The sequence below is a fragment of the Planococcus citri genome, chromosome 1 (assembly GCF_950023065.1).
Source record: "Planococcus citri chromosome 1, ihPlaCitr1.1, whole genome shotgun sequence".
Taxonomy (NCBI): Eukaryota; Metazoa; Arthropoda; class Insecta; order Hemiptera; family Pseudococcidae; genus Planococcus; species Planococcus citri.
This window is the reverse complement of record NC_088677.1, coordinates 3814410-3833266: the sequence shown is the minus strand read 5'-3', so window position 1 is coordinate 3833266 and position 18857 is coordinate 3814410. Positions and strand designations below refer to the sequence as shown.

The following is an 18857-nucleotide window of genomic DNA, read 5'->3' as shown; positions in this document are numbered from 1 at the left end:
GGTCACTCAGGTAGCTTTATTGTTGTGATAAAAACACTCGATGTATTTTAAATGGAGTTGCCAGTATTCAGACTGTGCATAGGTGTGGCGCCAGGAATCAAATTACTATACCTAATAAATTGAAATTTTTAAAGTAATCTGTGTCATGTGTGTAATTCCTAATAAAATCGTTCGTTTACTACTCTGATATTAATTCGTATAGCTGTCATCTGGTCCTCCCTGGTATAATGATGATGATGTGGAGACAAAAACCTCTTTATACAGAAAAAGGTGCAATAATACTGACTTATATTACACGTAATTTGGTACATAGGCGCGTAGGCCTATTGGTTTGAAAGTTTTAAATCCACATCAATAACTCCAATCTTCCGCAAATTCGTGAGGATATCAATTGAATAATGCCACAGCTTGACGACATGGGCATATCCAGTAAACATGGGTGACATCGCAATCTTGTTGAAAGCTATTTTGGAGCAGACAGCGCATCCAACTGAAACGTTTCCATTTTACGTTCAGGTTGTACTGAAAAATTAAAATGCGCTTTAATTGAAAACCGATAAAATCTGTTAAAATTGCATTAAATTACCTAGGTACGTTACCTATTTCATCATAAAATGAAAACATACCTTCAATTTTCACAACGTACATATGGGTGGGTGGTTGAAACTGCGAATCCGTGTAAAACAGAAATAATTTTTTTTTAACTGAATACCTAAGTTATTTGAACTGTGCCTGTCTAAACAGCAAACAATATTTTTATAAAAATGAATCCATCGCACAAAGAAGTCATTAAAGGGTAGCGAAACTGCCTTCGTGTACATTTTTGCCATGAATTTGTAACACTAAACTGAACACCACAGTGAAATCTTTAGAAATGAATATAATGTGACACATTTTAGACAGAATATTCCAGATACAACATATGTAGAAGCCCATACCTACTCTGAGTTTCCGATTGGCGTGAGGAGTATTAATACGTGTATACCTACTGTGTAAATTATTCCAGCTGTTGTAAATTGACGTATACACCTGTGCAAGTGTCAAGTGTGCACGAATTTCGTCGATTCGAGAGTTGGGAATTTACATACGGCACGCTACGTGGCCTGGTTAGAACGAGGTTCCAAAATCGTTTGTATTATTTTGACATTTGGTGAAAGAACACAGTATTTTTACAATCCTTTCTTCTTAATGTTCACTTCTACTAGCCAACTTTTGGGATATTTTTTCGAAAATTTTTGGCTCAAAAAATACCCTTTCGAATGCCTGACGAATCCTACTTTTCGACCATTATTGGGGATTTCTGGAAAGCCGGCTCAAAAACACTCTTTCGAATGTGCACGACTCGAAATTGTGCCCAAAGCAACACGAAAGTCAACTCTTGTATACCTAACCATCAAAGTAGCGGTTGCCCAGTCGCATTTTTCAACCACTTTTGGGAAACTTTTTGGAAAGAAAACACGATTTTCAGAATTGTATGTTGCTGGCCAATCGCACTTTTCGACCATTTTAAAGTTTTGGACATTTTGGGCTCAAAAAATACCTTTTGGAATGTGATTTCTCTTACAAGTAGAAGAGATAATTTCTAAAGTTGTAGCCGCCCAGTAGCATTTTTTGACTACTTTTAGGATATTTTTCAAATATTTTGACTTTTGAGCTCAAAAAATACCCACAGGAAACTCGACTTTGTGACTACAAAAGACGATTCCCAAAGTTGAAGATGCCCAATTTAAATTTTCAGGCCCCAAAAAATACTTTAATGGAAGACTGTGCATTCGAAATCACACCAATACTTACTTATGGGAGCTCATATTTTGGCTATAAAAGACGATTTCCAATGTTGTAGCAGCCCAATCGCATTTTTGAAAATCATTTTTGGGACTGAAATTTTTGGGCCCTAGAAAATACTTTTACGGATTCTATGTATTGTGTGGCTTTTTAACGCTTGATATGTCATGGGGATCGCTATTTCTCTTTTCTGGCACATTCTTTCATTTTTTTTTGTCCAGGATTGTCCAAAAAAAAATTTGAGTCCTTTGGACTCCTGAGAGACCCATAATGTCGCGATTGGGCAGATGTAAGTTTTATGGCAGACTACACCCTCAAGGTATTTTTTTTTCCTTCATAAATTATCTGTATTATACATATTCATTCAAAAATTTTTCAGAGGAGCCTCAGACAGCCAATTTGGCAACGTTTTATCGTAAAAAAATTTCAGTCTAAATTTTCAAAATCGCCAGTCGAAATTTTTACCGACCACAACTTCCTTTGATTGGCTGGTTTATAACTGGTTTGAATCTCGTATGTTCGAGAGATTCAAATCAACTCTCTAAGTTTGAAACAGTGAAATTTCACTGCTTAGCAGTCACGACATTTTGCCATTTTAAAAGCAGTAGTTTTTTACTGCAAAACAGTAAAAAAATTACTGACTTCGTCAGTAAAATATCATTTTGACTGACCAATTCAGTAGATTTTTCACTGTTTTGCAGTAAAAAACTACTGCTTATAAAAAGGCAAAATGTCGTGACTGCTAAGCAGCAGTGAAATTTGACTGTTTCAAATTTAGAGAGAACAATTAGATAGTCGGGGAGCCCGCTTAAAGATCTATTGCACCCCCTCCCCCGTCGATCCTCCGGGACAACTTTTTTCTTAAAGGGGGAGTCCTAAGAAACATTTCTAGTCCTTGTACTCAAAAAAAAAAGTGGTCCTACTTACAAAATGGCGGCCATTTTGATTGACAGGCCAACCGAAATCGCAGATTTTGCGTTCCAACGTAGGACTGCACGAAATTTTCCAAACCGTACAAAGGTAGATCGAAAGATCCGGCAAAAATTTATCACCTGTCAAAATTTCAAGTGCTACAGTGCGTTTTTTGATTTTTGGTGAATTTTTGAAAATCAAATTTAAGCCAAAAATGAGGGAAAAAATCAAAATTTTACCAAATTGACCAAGAAAGCTGAAATTTGAGATATACCCTATTTTCGACATGCTAAATCGATTGGAAACTGTTTCAACCCGTTTTGAGCAGCTCTGGAGCCTCCAGCAGATTTTTGAAACTCGAAATTCCCACAAAATTTCATCAAATGGAGTTGGATAGCCAAAATTTACTCTGCAAACTAATTTCAATACGCTACGAAGTCATACTGCAGGGAGATTTCAAGTCGTTGTGGAGCATCCAGCGATTTTTTAAACATTGCTGGAGCCTCCAGTAGATTTTTGAAACTTTAAATTTCCTAAAAATTTCATGAAACGGAGATGGAAAGTCAAAATTCATTCTGCAAACTAATGTCAATACGCTACGAAGTCGTGTTCTGGTGTAATTCAAGTCGTTTTGGAACCTCCAGCGACTTTTTGAGAGGTCGTAAGGTGTTTTTTTTGGAAAATTGAAATTTCCAAAAAGTAGCTGGAAGCTTCAAAATCATTAATCAAAACCATTTGAAATCACCATGTAGTCGACTTCATATCGCATTGATAGGTATTTCCATTTGGTAAAATGTTGCGAGAATTTCAAGTTTCAAAAATCTACTGGAGGCTCCAGTAATTTTCAAAAAGTCACTAGAGGCTCAAAAATGATTTGAACCCACCTGCAGTCGTCTTCAGAGGGATGTTAAAAGTGGAGTGTAGAGTAAATTTCAGCTGTTCATCTCCATTTGATGAAATTTTGTGAAAATTTAAAGTTTCAAAAATCTGATGGAGGCTCCAGGGATTTTCAAAAAATTGCTGGATGCCCAAAACGACTTGAAATCCCCCTGCAGTTGTTTTCGTAGCGTATTGAAATTAGTTTGCAGAATAAATTTCAGCTTTCCAACTCCATTTGGTGAAATTTTGTGGGAATTTCGAGTTTCAAAAATCTGCTGGAGGCTCCAGAACTGCTCAAAACGGTTTGAAACAGTTTCCAATCGATTTGGCATGTCGAAAATAGGGTATATCCCAAATTTCAGCTTTCTTGGTCAATTTGGTAAAATTTTGATGTTTTCCCTCATTTTTGGCCTAAATTTGATTTTCAAAAATTCACCAAAAATCGAAAAACGCACTTTAGCACTTGGAATTTTGACAGGTGATGAATTTTTGCTTGATCTTTCGACCTACCTTTGTACAGTTTGAATAATTTTGTGCAAGTCCTATGTTGGAAGGCAAAATTTGCGATTTCGGCTGACCTGTCAATCAAAATGGCCGCCATTTTGTAAGTAGGGCCACTTTTTTTTTGTACAAGGGCTAGAAATGATCCGCAGGACTCCCCCTTTAAGAAAAAATTTGTCCCGGATGATCGACCGAGGGGGCAATATATCCTTAAACGGGCTCCCCGACTAAGAATGTTTGTGGTAAGATTTATCTATAGCTTCTCCACAGAGGCCAGTAAGGAAGGAAGCGTCGTTTTTAGCCTTTTAGGTCCAATCTCCAGTATTATCAGTAGAGCTGTGGGACCAAAACGATCCTGAAACCAGAACCGATTAAATCCCGATTCAAATCCAAAACCGAAATCGTTATTTTTCTTCATCCCAAAACCAAAAAAAAATACCGGAACCGATATAATTTTGAACCCATCCCCAAACCGGAACCAATTCATGCTGGAACTGAAACAATTTTTTCAATCCGGCGAAACGAATCCCAAAACCAAAATGAAAATTTAGAAGAACGAATCCTGAAATGAATAAATCTTGATCACGAAACTGAAATCCAAACCCAAAATCGTTTGAATCCCACAGCTGTGTTTTTCTCCCCATTGTGTATTGCATGATGACAATCAGTATTTATGAAACTGACTCAATTCAGTGGTACATTCTAAAGTGATCGGAGTAGTTTTCTCTCAACTACTTGAAACAACTTGCCACTAGGCAGAACTTAATTATTTACTATGAGTTACAATACAAGTGAAAATGTACGCTTCGGTAATTACTCCACAAAGTAGTTTAAAAACTACATACATAGCTAATAGCTTGGCTCTCACGCAATTGAATAATAATAGTAAATGCTTATCGCTTAATGGATCATATCTCACACACATTTCATACCCCTACCTACATACAATTTGAAAGTTATGCCAAACAAAAGATCAAATACTCAAAACAGATGAAAAACAAAGTTTATTTACATAATTACTTAGATACAAACAAAATTACGCAGTAATGGGTTTTTTGCCACCTTTCGATCTTCTGAACTTTCATCACTTTCAAAACGATTTCTTGCTCTTCCATCATCACGAATGCTGCACGAATAATTCTATAAAAAAGGAAAATGAATATCAAGAGTGTTGGTCATTCAACAGTGAAATTTCGCATCAAGCTAGAAGAAAGAATACCACTTACTTTTCACGATTTAATGTTGCTGTACCGGCTGATTAAACACCATTGGACAAAACCATTGTGTGAACACTTCGTCCGGAATTCCAAACGCCCTGAAGTAAGTTATCAATGCCACTCTGGCAGCTCCAGGGTGTGGATATGCGTAAAGGGTCTGTTGGCCAACACTGTGAGGGCTCATCAAATACAATAACCAACTACGTAATCGATTAACAAATAGGTTCCTTTGATGACCACTTATGGTTGCTGTATTCTGTAATCCACCAACGTCGGTCGAGTTGTCATTTTCATTTTCGGTGTCACTTTCGTTGATTGGCTGAGGTTGAGGTATGCCACGAGCTCTCAAAGTATCGGCACTACAAAATTAAAAAAAAAAAAATAAGTCCACATGAATGGATGCAATGTTGTATAGTGACAAAGGCTTATCATCAATAAAAGAACTTACCTAAACTGTCTGAGCACATTCAGTTCGTTTACTAGTGAACGCTTTATAACTGGATGATTTTCGTTTAAATAGTCCACAAATTTTTGAACAGCATGTGGACGATCAAACTCTGGCTCATCAGGCAGCTCTGACATCTTTAGACGATTTCTTCTTAATTTATTTCTATTATTCGATAGGCTGGTTAACATTGTGATGTTTTACAAACTGAAGGGTTGTTTTAATAAAGAACTTCAACGCAAAAATGTGATATAGGTAGTTTAAACATTCAATTTTTTTTTGTGAGAAAAATTCAATTTCGTTTTATTATACAGTTTTGATAACAAGTATTTATCAGCTGGTTGATATCATTCTACCAGGTGTAGAATAAGGGATTTCATTGGCCAAAACGGGAAAAAAATTTCCCCAGTAAAAATTAAAAAATGGAATAATAATCTGAAAAATGTGCTTTTGAATTTTTGTTTGGATGCAAAATGAAAGATTCTTTCGTGTTTCATTGAAACAATCACTTAAACGCACATTTTTTACATGATTATTCAATTTTCTAACTTTCAAGCAGGGAATTTTCTCTCCTTTTTGATAACATTAAAATCCCTTATTCCCGGACACCTCCTATAATCATGATCATGAAATAAAAGTGTAAATGTGTAATGATGGAAATGAATGACAAAGAATGGCTATGAAACATACGCTGAGTAACAAATCATTATTATTTCATCCACGAGTGGCAGAAAGAAGCTAACCTAACAACTTATTAAATTTACAAGATGAAAATCTTGTCCCTCTACTAGCTGATTCGCTATCGCAAAGTACATCCGATCATATGTAAGTAAAATGGGCTTCATTTTAATCATTTCACCGGTTTCAGGTTCTTCAATGTAAACCGTAGTTAATATACCTACGATTACCTATACATTTGCTGTTTTTTTCATTACAGCGAACTCAATAATCATTATGCTTATACCGATCAACTCATCGACCACCAGTATCAACCTGAGTTACTTAAAGCCATCCTTCAACTAAACCCAAAAGTATTTAAAAATGTTTCACTTGTTTTTTTTTTTTTTGATAATTTATTAAAGGTTGCGTGACATTAAAAAATATATTTTTCAGGAATTTTAGAGTTCAAACTTCAATTTTGACTGAAATTTAACTTTTGACATGTTTTGCTGAGATATCTGAGGTTTGAAAATTTTAAAAACAGTTTTTTCCTTAATTTCATGATAGTTTAAGAGATTTTTCAATAAATTTCATTATATTTTTACTTTTATAATTCCATAAAATAATCAATTGAAGGGTACATTTAAAGAGCAACCATCGTCCATGATTCACGAAATGCAATTTTACAGGAAGCTAAAATAAAACTTTGGGAAATTAAAATTAGATTCAGTTGATGTGAAATTGTTCTCCAAAGCTGAACAATCAAAAAATGCGAAACTTTTTTTTCAATTGAAAAATATTACACACTTGCGTATTTTTCTTTAAAATATTGTAAACTAATAAAATAACTGCTCTTAAAAAAAAAAAAAAAAAAAAAATTCAATTGCCAAAAAAAGTAATGAAGTCTAAATTTCATCTTAAAATAGATGACTTCGTCTTTGTTTTCGTAAAATTAATTTTTATAAAATTGAATAAAAAATGTTTTCTCAATAATGTCACATTACATTATTCAATGAATTTTGATAAGTTTTTATGAGTAGATATTATTTTTAAATGTTTTGATGTTTCATCTTTTACCAATTTCCAAAAACTTATTTTACACTTGAAGATTTTTTTATCACAATTTTTAGGCTTTTCTTTTTCCTTCAACATAATTTTTGACAATTTCTTTGTCACCGAACCAATTTATTTTTATTTTACAAAATATTGAAATACGAGTATTTTTATTTCAAACAAAAAAAAGTTTTATACAAAAAAAAGGTTTTTGTTTTTTTCTTTAAAAAAAAAGGTATTTTTCCCAACTCTACAAATTATCTTGCAAAAATTAAAGGTTTTGGGTCATGTCCTTCGATTTTGCTCAAATTTTTTTTACAATATCTACCCACCCAGTAAGTAAGAAAACCGCAATCAGTTTGGTTCCAGCCCCCTCAGGGGGCGGGTGGGGGGCTTCCATTCTTTTCACATTATCTCGAGGTATTCAACTTCAGCAGCCCGTTACTCCAAAACTATGATACTTTGATCAAAACTGATTTCACAGTTCAAAAGGGCATTGAAATTTAAACTTTTCAAGTATTTTGAAATTTTCAAAAGTTGAAAGTTGAACTTTCAATTTGAAAGTTTAAATTTCAAAATGACGCTGTAAGTGGGAGCTACCATTTAAAATTTTGAAAAAATTTCCATAGATGTACATTTTGATACTTTTTCGAAATAATTAGGTTTCGTGATGAAACTCTTGACGGTGGGGGAGCACCTCCACCCCCAATTTTGGATGAAACTTTCAAAAGAAAATATGGGGCATTGTGATATATCGAATTGTATGTTTTCGGCGACGCTGAACACGAATATGACGTCAGATTTTTGATTGGACTCCATCCATGGCCCCCAGCACCTCCCCAAAGGGGGTAAAAGTTCAAAAAAACGTTTTGTTCGTGTGACACATGGAATAGTATGTTTTTGGTGACGCTGAACACGAATATGACGTCAGATTTGTGATTGGACTCGTCCACGGGCCCCAGCACCTCTCCAAAGGGGGTGACCCCCCCCCCCCAAAATGGTTACATTCGTGTGACACATGCAATAGTATGTTTTCGATATCTCTGAACACGAATATAGCCATAGTTTTTAAAATCAACCTCACCCATGGCCCCCAGAACCTCCCCCAATAGGTAAAAGTCAAAAAAATTGTTGGGGGCCGTGAACGAGGTCCAATCAAAAATCTGACGTCATATTCGTGTTCAGCGCCACCAAAAACATATTATGTATTCCATGTGTCGCACGAACAAAACACTTTTTTGAACTTTTACCTCCTTTGTTAGGTGGGGGGCCGTGGATGGGGTCCTATCAAAAATCTAACGTCATATTCGTGTTCAGCGTTGCCGAAAACATACAATTCAATATATCACATGCCCCAGATTTTCTTTCGAAAGTTTCACCCAAAATTGGTGGTGAGGGTACTCCCCCTCCATCCAGAGTCCCGTTTCGAAACCTAAATATTTCGAAAAAGTATCAAAATGTACATCTATGGAAATTTTTTCAAAATTTTAAATGGTAGTTCCCACTTACAGCGCCATTTTGAAATTTGAACTTTCAATTTGAAAGTTCAACTTTCAAATTTTGAAAATTTCAAAATGCTTAAAAAGTTTAAAATTCAATACCCTTTCGAACTGTGAAATCAGTTTTGATCAAAGTGTCATAGTTTTGGAGGAATGGGCTGCTGAAGTTGAGTACCTCGAGATGATGGGAAAATAATGGAAGCCCCCCCACCCGCCCCCGGGTGCGGGGTTATTACTTACTGGGTGGGTATATATTGTAAAAAAATTTGAGCGAAATCGAAAGACATGACTCAAAAACTTGGTTGAGTTGACATGGAATGACCCTTCTTGCTCTTCCATCAGGAATGCTGCACGAATAATTCTATAAAAAAAGAAAATGAATATCAAGAGTTGGTCTTTCAACAGTGAAATTTCGCATCAAGCTACAAGAAAGAATATCACTTAGCACTTACTTTTCACGATCTAATGTTGCTATACTGGCTGATCAGACACCATTGGACAAAACCATTGTGTGAACTCATATCTTGGGATGTCGAACACTCTGAAGTAATTTATCAATGCCACTCTGGCAGTTGCATGGCGTGGATATGCGTAGAGGGTCTGTTGGCCAACAGTTTGACGACTCATCATATACAATAACCAACAACGTAATCGATCAACAAATAGGTTCCTCTGATCACCGCTTATGATGGTTGTATCGTCTGATCCACCAACAACGTCGAAGCTGTCATTTTCGGTGTCACTTTCGTTGATTGGCTGAGGTATGCCACGACATTTCAAAGTATCGGTACTGCAAAATTGAAAAAAAAAAATAAGTTCACATGAATGGATGCAATGTTGTATAGTGACAAAGGCTTATCGATAAAATAACTTACTTAAACTCTCTTTGCATATTCAGTTCGGTTACTTGTGAACGCTCTAAAACAGGATGATTTTCGTTTAAATAGTCCACAAATTTTTGAACAGCACGTGGACGATCGAACTCTGGCTCATCAGGCTGCTCTGACATGTTTAGACGATTTCTTCTTAATTTATTTCTATTATTCGATAGGTTGGTTAACATTGTGATGTCTTACAAACTGAATGGTTGGTTAAATAAAGAACTTCAACGTAAAAATGTGATATAGGTATATTTAAACATTCGATTTTTCGACTAGAACCCTGAAAAAAATTTCATTCCATTTCATTTCATTTCATCACGTACAGTTTTGATAACAAGTATTTATCAGCTGGTTGATATCATTCTACCAGGTGTCTAAGAATAAGGGATTTCATTGGACAAAACGGAAAAAAAAAATCCCCCAGTAAATAAAATTAGAAAATGGAATAATACTCGTAATCTGAAAAATGTGCTTTTGAATTTTCGTTTCGATGCAAAATGAAAGATTCTTTCGTGTTTCATTGAAAAAAATCACTCAAACGCACATTTTTTATGTACATGATTATTCAATTTTCTAACTTTCAAGCAGGGAATTTTCTCTCCTTTTTGATAACATTAAAATCCCTGAAAATAAAAGTGTAATGATGGAAATGAATGACAAAGAATGGCTATGAAACATACGCTGAGTAACAAATCATTATTATTTCATCCACGAGTGGCAGAAGAAGCTAACCTAACCTAACAACTTATTAAATTTACAAGATGAAAATCTTGTCCCTCTACTAGCTGATTCGTTATCGCAAAGCACATCCGATCATATGTAAGTAAAATGGGCTTCATTTCACCAGTTTCAAGTTCAATGTAAACCTCTTTTTTTCATTAATACAGCGAACTCAAGGATCATTATGCTTATACCAAATCAACTCATCGACCACCAGTATCAGCCTGAGTTACTTACTTGAAGCCATCGTTCAACTAAATCCAAAAGTATTTAAAAATGTTTCACATGTTTTTTTTTTTGATAATTTATTGAAGGTTTCGTTTCGTGACATTAAAAAATATATTTTCAGGAATTTTAGAGTTCAAACTTCAATTTTTAACAATTTTGAACAATATTTTGACTGTAATTTAACTTTTGTCATGTACCTATTGCTGAGATCTGAGGTTTGAAAATTTTAAAAACATATTTCATGATAGTTTAAGAGATTTTTCAATAAATTTTATTATATATTTTTTACTTTATACTTTACAAACATTTTACAATTCCATAATCAATTGAGGGGTACGTTTAAAGAACAACCTTTGTCCATGATTCGTGAAATGCAATTTTACAGGAGTCTAAAATAAAACTTTGGGAAATTAAAATTAGATTCAGTTGATGTAAAATTGTTCTCCAAAGCTGAACAATCAAAAAATGCGAAACTTTTTTTCAATTGAAAAATATTACACACTTCTTTTTCTTTAAAATATTGTAAACTAATAAAATAACTCAACTGTTCTTAAAAAAAAAAAAAAAATTGAATTGCCAAAAAAAGTAATGAAGTCCAAATTTAATCTTAAAATAGATGACTTCGTCTTTGTTTTCGTAAAATTAATTTTTATAAAATTGAATAAAAAATGTTTTCTCAAAAACGTCACATTACATTATTCAATGAATTTTGATGAGTTTTTATGAGAAAATATTAAGTAAGTATTATTAGTTATAAAATGGTTTCATGTTTCATCTTTTTTACCAATCCAAAAACTTTTCTTACGTTTGAAGATTTTTTTATCACAATTTTCAAGCTTTTCTTTTTCATTCAACATAATTTTTGACAATTTTTTTGTCACCGAACTAATTTATTTTCATTTTACAAAATATTGAATTAAATACGAGTATTTTTATTTCAAACAAAAAAAAATTTTGTTTTTTTCTAAAAAAAAGTATTTTTCGGTTTTCCTAACTCTACAAATTTAAATTAAAGGTTTAGTCCAGTCGGTAAGGAGTTGGACCCAAACAAAATTGCTAACAAAGGTTTTTTTGCTTTAAGATCTCTAGGAGGGTGTCCCAAACAACATATCTGGACCCGTCCCCGATCCACGTGGAGCTTTCCCCCCCCCACAGTGGATTTTAGCCCCCCAAAACACGTTTTTTGCCATTTACTCCCCCGCATTGCATTTTAGCAAAAAATATGTGGCTAGATAAAAGAATCTACGTCAAATTTCCGATCTAATGATGTATCAACTTTCCTTGTACGTTCAAGGGGGGTGGAACTATAGCCATTTAAAAAGGGGGGTTTCCTGAAAAATACATAAAGGCTGTAGGCGCCTAAGAGTGGTGAAATGGTCTCCGAAAGCGTTCAAGTTGATATTAGCATGTAAGGTGAGTACCATAGATAAACTTCCGCATGAAAAATTTCAGATCCACACCCCCTCCCCTTTTCTGAAATTTCAATAACATTTTTCTCAGCCCCATGTTGACCGATTTTGAAAATTTTTCAGTATGTTATGTATATCCTTAGTACGTATCCCCACAAAAATTTTCAACCCCCTCCCCTCATATTTACCCCTCAAAATAGCGTTTTTTCATTTTTTTATGCTTTTCAACAATAGTGAAAATTGAAGGGACTAAGTGCTCTGGAGAGAGCTAGATGAGGGTAGCAAAAAATCTGACGTCATATTCGTTCCCAGTGGTATCGAATCATAAGAAAAGGACACCCTACTCATTGATACTTGGTTATTTTCCCCAAAATTCCCATTTTACCCCAACCCTCCCTAAGACACATTTTTACACCATTTTGAGGGGTAAATATGAGGGGAGGGGGTTGAAGATTTTTGTAGGGATACGTACTAAGGATATACATAACATACTGAAAAATTTTCAAAATCGGTCAACATGGGGCTGAGAAAAGTGTTATTGAAATTTCAGAAAAGGGGGGCTCTCCAAAAAGGGGAGGGGGTGTGGATCTGAAATTTTTCATGTGGAAGTTTATCTATGGTACTCACCTTACATGCTAATATCAACTTGAACGCTTTCGGAGACCATTTCACCACTCTTAGGCGCCTACAGCCTTTATGTATTTTTCAGGAAACCCCCCCTTTAAAATGGCTATAATTCCACCCCCCTTGAACGTACAAGGAAAGTTGATACATCATTAGATCGGAAATTTGACGTAGATTCTTTTATCTAGCCACATATTTTTTGCTAAAATGCAATGCGGGGGAGTAAATGGCAAAAAACGTGTTTTGGGGGGCTAAAATCCACTGTGGGGGGAAAGCTCCACTTGGATCGGGGACGGGTCCAGATATGTTGTTTGGGACACCCTCCTAGAGATCTTAAAGCAAAAAAATCTTTGTTAGCAGTTTTGTTTGGGTTTGCCCCCATAAAGTGCTTTACCGACTGGACTAGTTTTTTTTTGCAATTTTTTGTCATTCTATCAACAAGTGGACTTAAAGTGGACCATGGAAAGAGAAGTTGGTGTACAACATCGCTGGTTAAATATCTCAAGTTGTTAATTTATAGGTACCTGAAATGTGTTGCTCAGTAGTCAGTTTACAGCATGAAATAAACTTGAAGAGAGTGAAGAACTCAAATAAATTTTAATTTTATTTTTCAATTTCAAAACTCAAACCCAAAACAATGTTGGAAACTGTTTAAATTTTAAAACAACAAAAACAAACAAGAAAAGAAAACTTGACAATCTTGAGTTATTTATTAAACAATAAAAATGGAAAAAAATATGTTTAAACAAACTCAAACTCTGTTTAAATGTTTAAAACATTTTTTTTTTTTTTTTTTTTTTTTTTTTTTTTTTACAGAAGTCAGAAACAGAAATAATGTTTTTTACTTTTTTAAAATTTTCAACGTAAGCTGTTAAGTTTTTATTTATATTTCAACAATTTGGTTTCACGAACAAAAAAAGTTCAAAAACAAAAATCAGAAAATCAGAATAAAATCGAAAAACCCTGTAACGTTTCGTTACGTTTTTCGTTACGATTACGTTTATTTCCAACTGCAAAGTCATCAAAATTTTACCACTTTTACGAGGCATTGCGAAACATGCGTGAGTAATCATGTTTGATAAGTAGGGACAAACAAGCGCTCAAGTTGATAGCACAAAACTTGCGAGAAAAAGCATCAATTCCACTAATCATCGTATTTAAATACTCGAATTTCAATACTCAATTGTCATTAAATTTACGTTTTATTTCATCAGTTCGTCACATCGTGAGTTATTCCATTGAATGAAAGATCAGGTAAATTATTTCAATTATTATAGACTAAGCTACGTTATTTTAAAAAATTGCTCGATTGGGTAATCGATTAATTTTTCTAGAATTTTTACGAAACATAACGATAGATTTCAACGTATCACGTTGTTTCCACTTGAAAGCGACGTGTACACGTTTATTTGCGAAATATTAATTTCTAAAATGTAATATACTTCGTTTAATTGATCGAATACCTACCTATTGTGTAAGTTTGAAAATATTTTTCATTCACCATGAAATCAATCCAGACTATATAGATGATGTTCTTTTTTAAAAATAAGACATCAAATTCCCACGTTAGATGTGTGAAAAAATTTTAATAATATTTTGACTCGAATGAGAAATTATCACTGGTAATTTAATTTTCAAGTTGTATTAATTTTGAATCAACGAGGGGTACCTAGCTGCCAATAATTAATGTACATTGATGAGATCATTATTGTTTCGGTGGGAGGGGGAGGGGGGAGGATGACTCGCTGATTTGACTTACAGCACGATTTGCAATTTTACAATTTTTTTTTATTTTTTTCTTCGTTTTCAAAATCAAAAATTACATTTAATAAATATTTTAATTTAAAAAAAAAAACAAAAAAAAAACAGTACCCGGTGAACAAAAATTTAAACACATTTTCAGCACTGCAATAATTATACGAGCACATCGCAAAACATTGCAAGTCGATGCCAGCTTCTAATAAAATTACTAATTCACCTGAAAAAATCTTCACGCCACAATTTATACATCAACTTTCACACCCACGCAATAATCAGCCAAGGTAAGGACACTCGTTTTCTCGCATAGAAAGGAAAAAATGTATGAAACGAAACTCGAGATTCGATGTCCTCGCTGACAAAAATACATGCCCCTGGATACGGTGAAATTTTAGTGAAATTCTCGATTTTGATTTACCATTTTTTTCATCGTCCAACGTCCACTATCCATCGTCGTGGTCGTCTCGATTCGAGCGAGCCGAAGCAGTTAAAACTGTACCAGTTCGGACGTGAAATAATCGTGTAGCTAATATTTTGGCATAAAACTGAGTTTTTGGTGTGTGAAATTGTGATGTTGTAGACCTCATCATCATCATCAGTGTACTGTGGCTATATTTATATTAACTTGGGGGGAAAAAATGAAAAAAAAATTCGCGTAATTTATTATTATTTGTTTGTGGACATTAAATACGCTGACGTTGGGTATCACATCCGGAATAAAATAATGCGATCGTAGTCGATTAAAAAATTTTCTTTTCTTGCTGTTTTCGTCGACGTAGTTTCCTTTTACGTAATATTCGAGTTCAGATATTTTTAGTTTTTTTTTTTTTTTTTTTTTTTTTTAAGTCAAATCTAATACTTTTGTCGGATTTTATCTTCGATAAGTTGGCCATGTTATTTAGACGAAATTTCACGCTAAATGATTTTCTTCTTCGTGTGTTTGTTACTAGCGCAGAATAAAAAAATATGAGTGAAAGCCAAGGAAATAAAGTGCAACTTTATATTTACGATTTGTCTCTCGGATTGGCCCAGCAATTGTCTCAATTTATTCTCGGTAAGTTGGAATTTAACGTCTTGAATTACCCTCGTGTAATTATTGTTTATTTTTCGCTTCTTTGATGCAAATATTTATCGTATGTATGTGTTAATTTTTAGGTAAGAAGATCGATGGAATATGGCATACGTCGATTGTGGCTTTTGGAAGAGAACTTTATTTCGGGTCTGGTGGAATCGTTCATTGTAGACCAGTGAGTACTCATTTTTATGTTTGACCTCCATTTTAAAAATAACGAGAGTTTTTGCAATTTTTCTTTTGAGCCATTAGATCTCGTGAATTACAAAATTCATCAAAGATGAAAATATAACTCCAAGAAATGATCCACTTTTCAGTTCTCAAGTCTCACAATAAGGAAGGTATCCCAAGCAGTAAAAGCTTTGTTGAACTAGCTAAATCAGGAGGGAAGTCGAAAATTAATCGTCAGCCAACATTTCAGCTGCTAAAGTGCATTTTTCGATGTTTGATAAATTTTTGGGCTAAAATCAAGAAAAAAATCAAAATTTTACCAAATCAACCTAGAAAGCAGAAATTTAGTAGGTGACCTATTTTGAAGCTCCCGAATCGATTTTTGATGGTTTGGAACCGTTCTGGAGCCTCCAGTTGATTTTTGGATTTTCTAGTTTTTTTTAAAAAAAGCATGTAAGTTGGGTGAACATGAAGATCTGCACATTTTGACTCGAATTTACCAGCGTTGTGATTCATTCGATCGATTTTGGCACATATTTTCAAAATATTTTGTGTACTTTTGTGTTAGTTCAAATCCAAAATTTTTTCCAGTGATTATTTTTGAAAAAATGAAAAAAATCATCGTTCGCCAATGCTTGATCAAAAAGAGTTGAAATTTCATTTTATCATCCTATTTTTGATCTTCTATGCTGATTTTTGACGTTTTAGAATCATTCTGGAGCCTTCAGTTGATTTTCAAACCAAATCTAAACCCCCCCCCCCACTTTACGGTTGTAATAATCTTGTAATTATGAACACCCAAAAAAAATCCAAAATTTTCGCAAAAAAAAAAAAGAATGTATTGGAAACTGTTTTGAACTGTGTTGAGCAGTTCTGGAGCCTCCAGCATTTTTTTGAGGAAATGAAATTAACATAAAATTTCACCCAACACAGTTTGAAAGCTGAAATTTACTTTATACAGTAATTTTAACCTGCTGAGTTGATTGGAGACGGTTTTGAGCCGTTGTGGAGCTCTCAGCCATTTTTGGAAATTCTAGATTTTCAAAAAGTTTTGTAAAAGTTGCCCAAATCAACTTAAGCAAAAATCTACCCACGTGATTGGAGCTCGTTAGGGACCCCCTGTGAAAATTTCAAATTTCAAAAATTCTCTGGAGTCTCCGAAACTGCTTAAAACGGTTCGAAACCGTTAAATTACAGTTTTACATGAAAGTTCATTTTTGGTGAAATTTTGATTTTTTAAAGTCATTTTTGAACCTTTAATTTTCAAAAATTCACGAAAAATCGAAAAATGTATTTTAGCTCCTGGACCCTATGAGGAAATTTCAAATTTCAAAAATTCTCTAGAGGCTCCAGAACTGCTCAAAACGGTTCGAAACCGTCAAATTACAGTTTATATAAGTTAATTTTTTGGTAAAATTTTGATTTTTTCAGTCATTTTTGAACCTTTAATTTTCAAAAATTCACAAAAAATTGAAAAATGCATTTTAGCTTCTGAAATTTTTACCGATGATGTATTTTTGCACGCTCTTTTAATTTAGCTTTGAATCAGGAAATTAAACAACGAGTAAAAAGTATTAAAAACACTTTGAACCGCCAAAAACTGAGAACATTTTAGTGAAATTTGGTAAAAATTCCATGAAAATGTGTTAAAAACATCTCAAAATGGCGTTAAAATCACTGCAAATCACGACGAGTTGAATATATTTCTATAAAATTTGGCAAAACTTGGTGAAAATTGCACAAAAATTTGATGAAAACCTGTTTAAACGATATTTAGAACATGAAAATTAGGCACCAAAAAGTAATCAAATTGTAGTGAAATTCTATAAAATACAGTAAAAATTGTATGAAAGACAGTTAAACTGATTCTAAAACCTGAATAAAGTATCAAAGTCAGAGAAAATCATTAAAAAGTTATAAAAAAAACTTTTTAAAACGACAAAATTCTGCAAAAAGCTGTTCTGAACACAGTTAAAGGCACTAAAAACACTGAAAGTCATCAAAAAAGTGATGAAATTTTGGTGAAATTTGGCAAAACTTACGCGAAAGAAGGTGAAAAAATGTCAAAATAACATAAAAACACGAAAAAAAACTTTAAAATAATTAAAAATCAATTAAACTTTTGCATCTAAATTTTGCCAACTTTTTTCGTTTTAAAAATTTTTTTTGTATGTCTTTCTGATTGATTTTTACCAAATTCGTCAATTCCCTACCTCCACCCACCAGAAAATTTAAAGCGTGACGCTCGAGAAAAAATTGAACATTTTTAGATACACTTATTTGAGCCTTTTTTTCACAATTTTTCAATTATTACCTTTAAAAATGCCCGAAGCGTTCGAATTTGATCAAAGTCTCGAATTTCTACAAATGCTGAATTTGGTATTTCGAATTATATGGACATAGTTTTCATTTATATTCATTTTAATTCTACTGAATTATAATCCTGAAAAAAGAGAGAAATTTTTAATGCGGAATTGCGGATTTTACGTCATTATTTCTATTGAATCTCTGTTTAGTGTTTACTATACGTAGTTCTAAAAAAGAGTGACGTAATTAATTTATGAATCACGAGGAATATTTCAGTTTCTTCTTTCTAAACAAAAACAAAAAACTGTCTCTACTTACCGTCAACACTTTTCAAAAAATACATCGTATTACGAGTAATTTGGGGCCCACGATGACTTCGAGGGATATAGGGAATAGTTTGAAATGTTCCAAAATGTCGAAAATTGAACAGTTTGTCGTCACGTTGACTTTTACAGCTCTAGTAAAAGTTCAAAAATGGACTTTCGAAGGAAAAATCGTTGTTCCAAAAATCGATTCATTCGACGATAATGTGTTCAAACATATTTAAGATGACCTCAAAAAATATAAATTTTGTGAAGAAAAGAATCGATCAATCGACTTTCAAAAATCGATCTCATTTGCGATTTTCAATTTAATTTAATCAATCGTGATCGAAACGAAAAACTGAATTGTGATCTGTCACGAGAAAACCAGGTTAGTGTCCAAAAAATCGATTTGGTTTTTTTTATGGATATTG

General features: G+C 33.6%; 2 protein-coding genes and 1 long non-coding RNA gene across 7 annotated transcripts in view; 1 reads left to right on the top strand and 2 right to left on the bottom strand.

The window, feature by feature from the left end:
• Positions 1-5062: 5062 nt before the first annotated feature.
• On the bottom strand, positions 5063-6070 carry LOC135845285 (uncharacterized). Its single transcript, XM_065363762.1, has 3 exons — positions 5743-6070; positions 5304-5653; positions 5063-5217 (listed from the first exon to the last, which is right to left on the bottom strand). Exons 1-2 carry the CDS (start codon positions 5928-5930, stop codon positions 5314-5316), a joined length of 528 nt encoding a protein of 175 aa, XP_065219834.1. The 5' UTR covers positions 5931-6070; the 3' UTR covers positions 5063-5217; positions 5304-5313.
• Positions 6071-7839: 1769 nt separating this feature from the next.
• On the bottom strand, positions 7840-10164 carry LOC135845292 (uncharacterized). Its single transcript, XR_010558720.1, has 3 exons — positions 9827-10164; positions 9404-9741; positions 7840-9312 (listed from the first exon to the last, which is right to left on the bottom strand). It is a non-coding gene; the product is annotated as an uncharacterized LOC135845292 (long non-coding RNA).
• Positions 10165-13897: 3733 nt separating this feature from the next.
• LOC135845243 (uncharacterized) overlaps positions 13898-18857 on the top strand; it is a 28036-nt gene continuing 23076 nt past the window's right edge. For 3 of the 5 annotated variants that reach the window (XM_065363732.1, XM_065363725.1, XM_065363740.1), the window contains exons 1-3: positions 13899-14067; positions 15522-15625; positions 15727-15818. In XM_065363732.1, the coding sequence (XP_065219804.1) occupies positions 15538-15625; positions 15727-15818 (180 nt within the window). In that variant the 5' untranslated portion in view covers positions 13899-14067; positions 15522-15537. Of the gene's footprint in view, positions 14068-15521; positions 15626-15726; positions 15819-18857 lie in introns of all 5 variants that reach the window. The other 2 variants (XM_065363717.1, XM_065363711.1) reach the window with 2 other exon arrangements.

What these genes read in the sequence shown, in the direction of transcription:
- LOC135845285 (XM_065363762.1), bottom strand. Translation starts at nt 5,930, where the DNA reads ATGTTAACCAGCCTATCGAATAATAGAAATAAATTAAGAAGAAATCGT. An exon ending in AATGTGCTCAGACAGTTTAG is followed by an intron (nt 5,654 to 5,742) that starts GTAAGTTCTTTT and finishes TTAATTTTGTAG; the next exon opens with TGCCGATACTTTGAGAGCTC.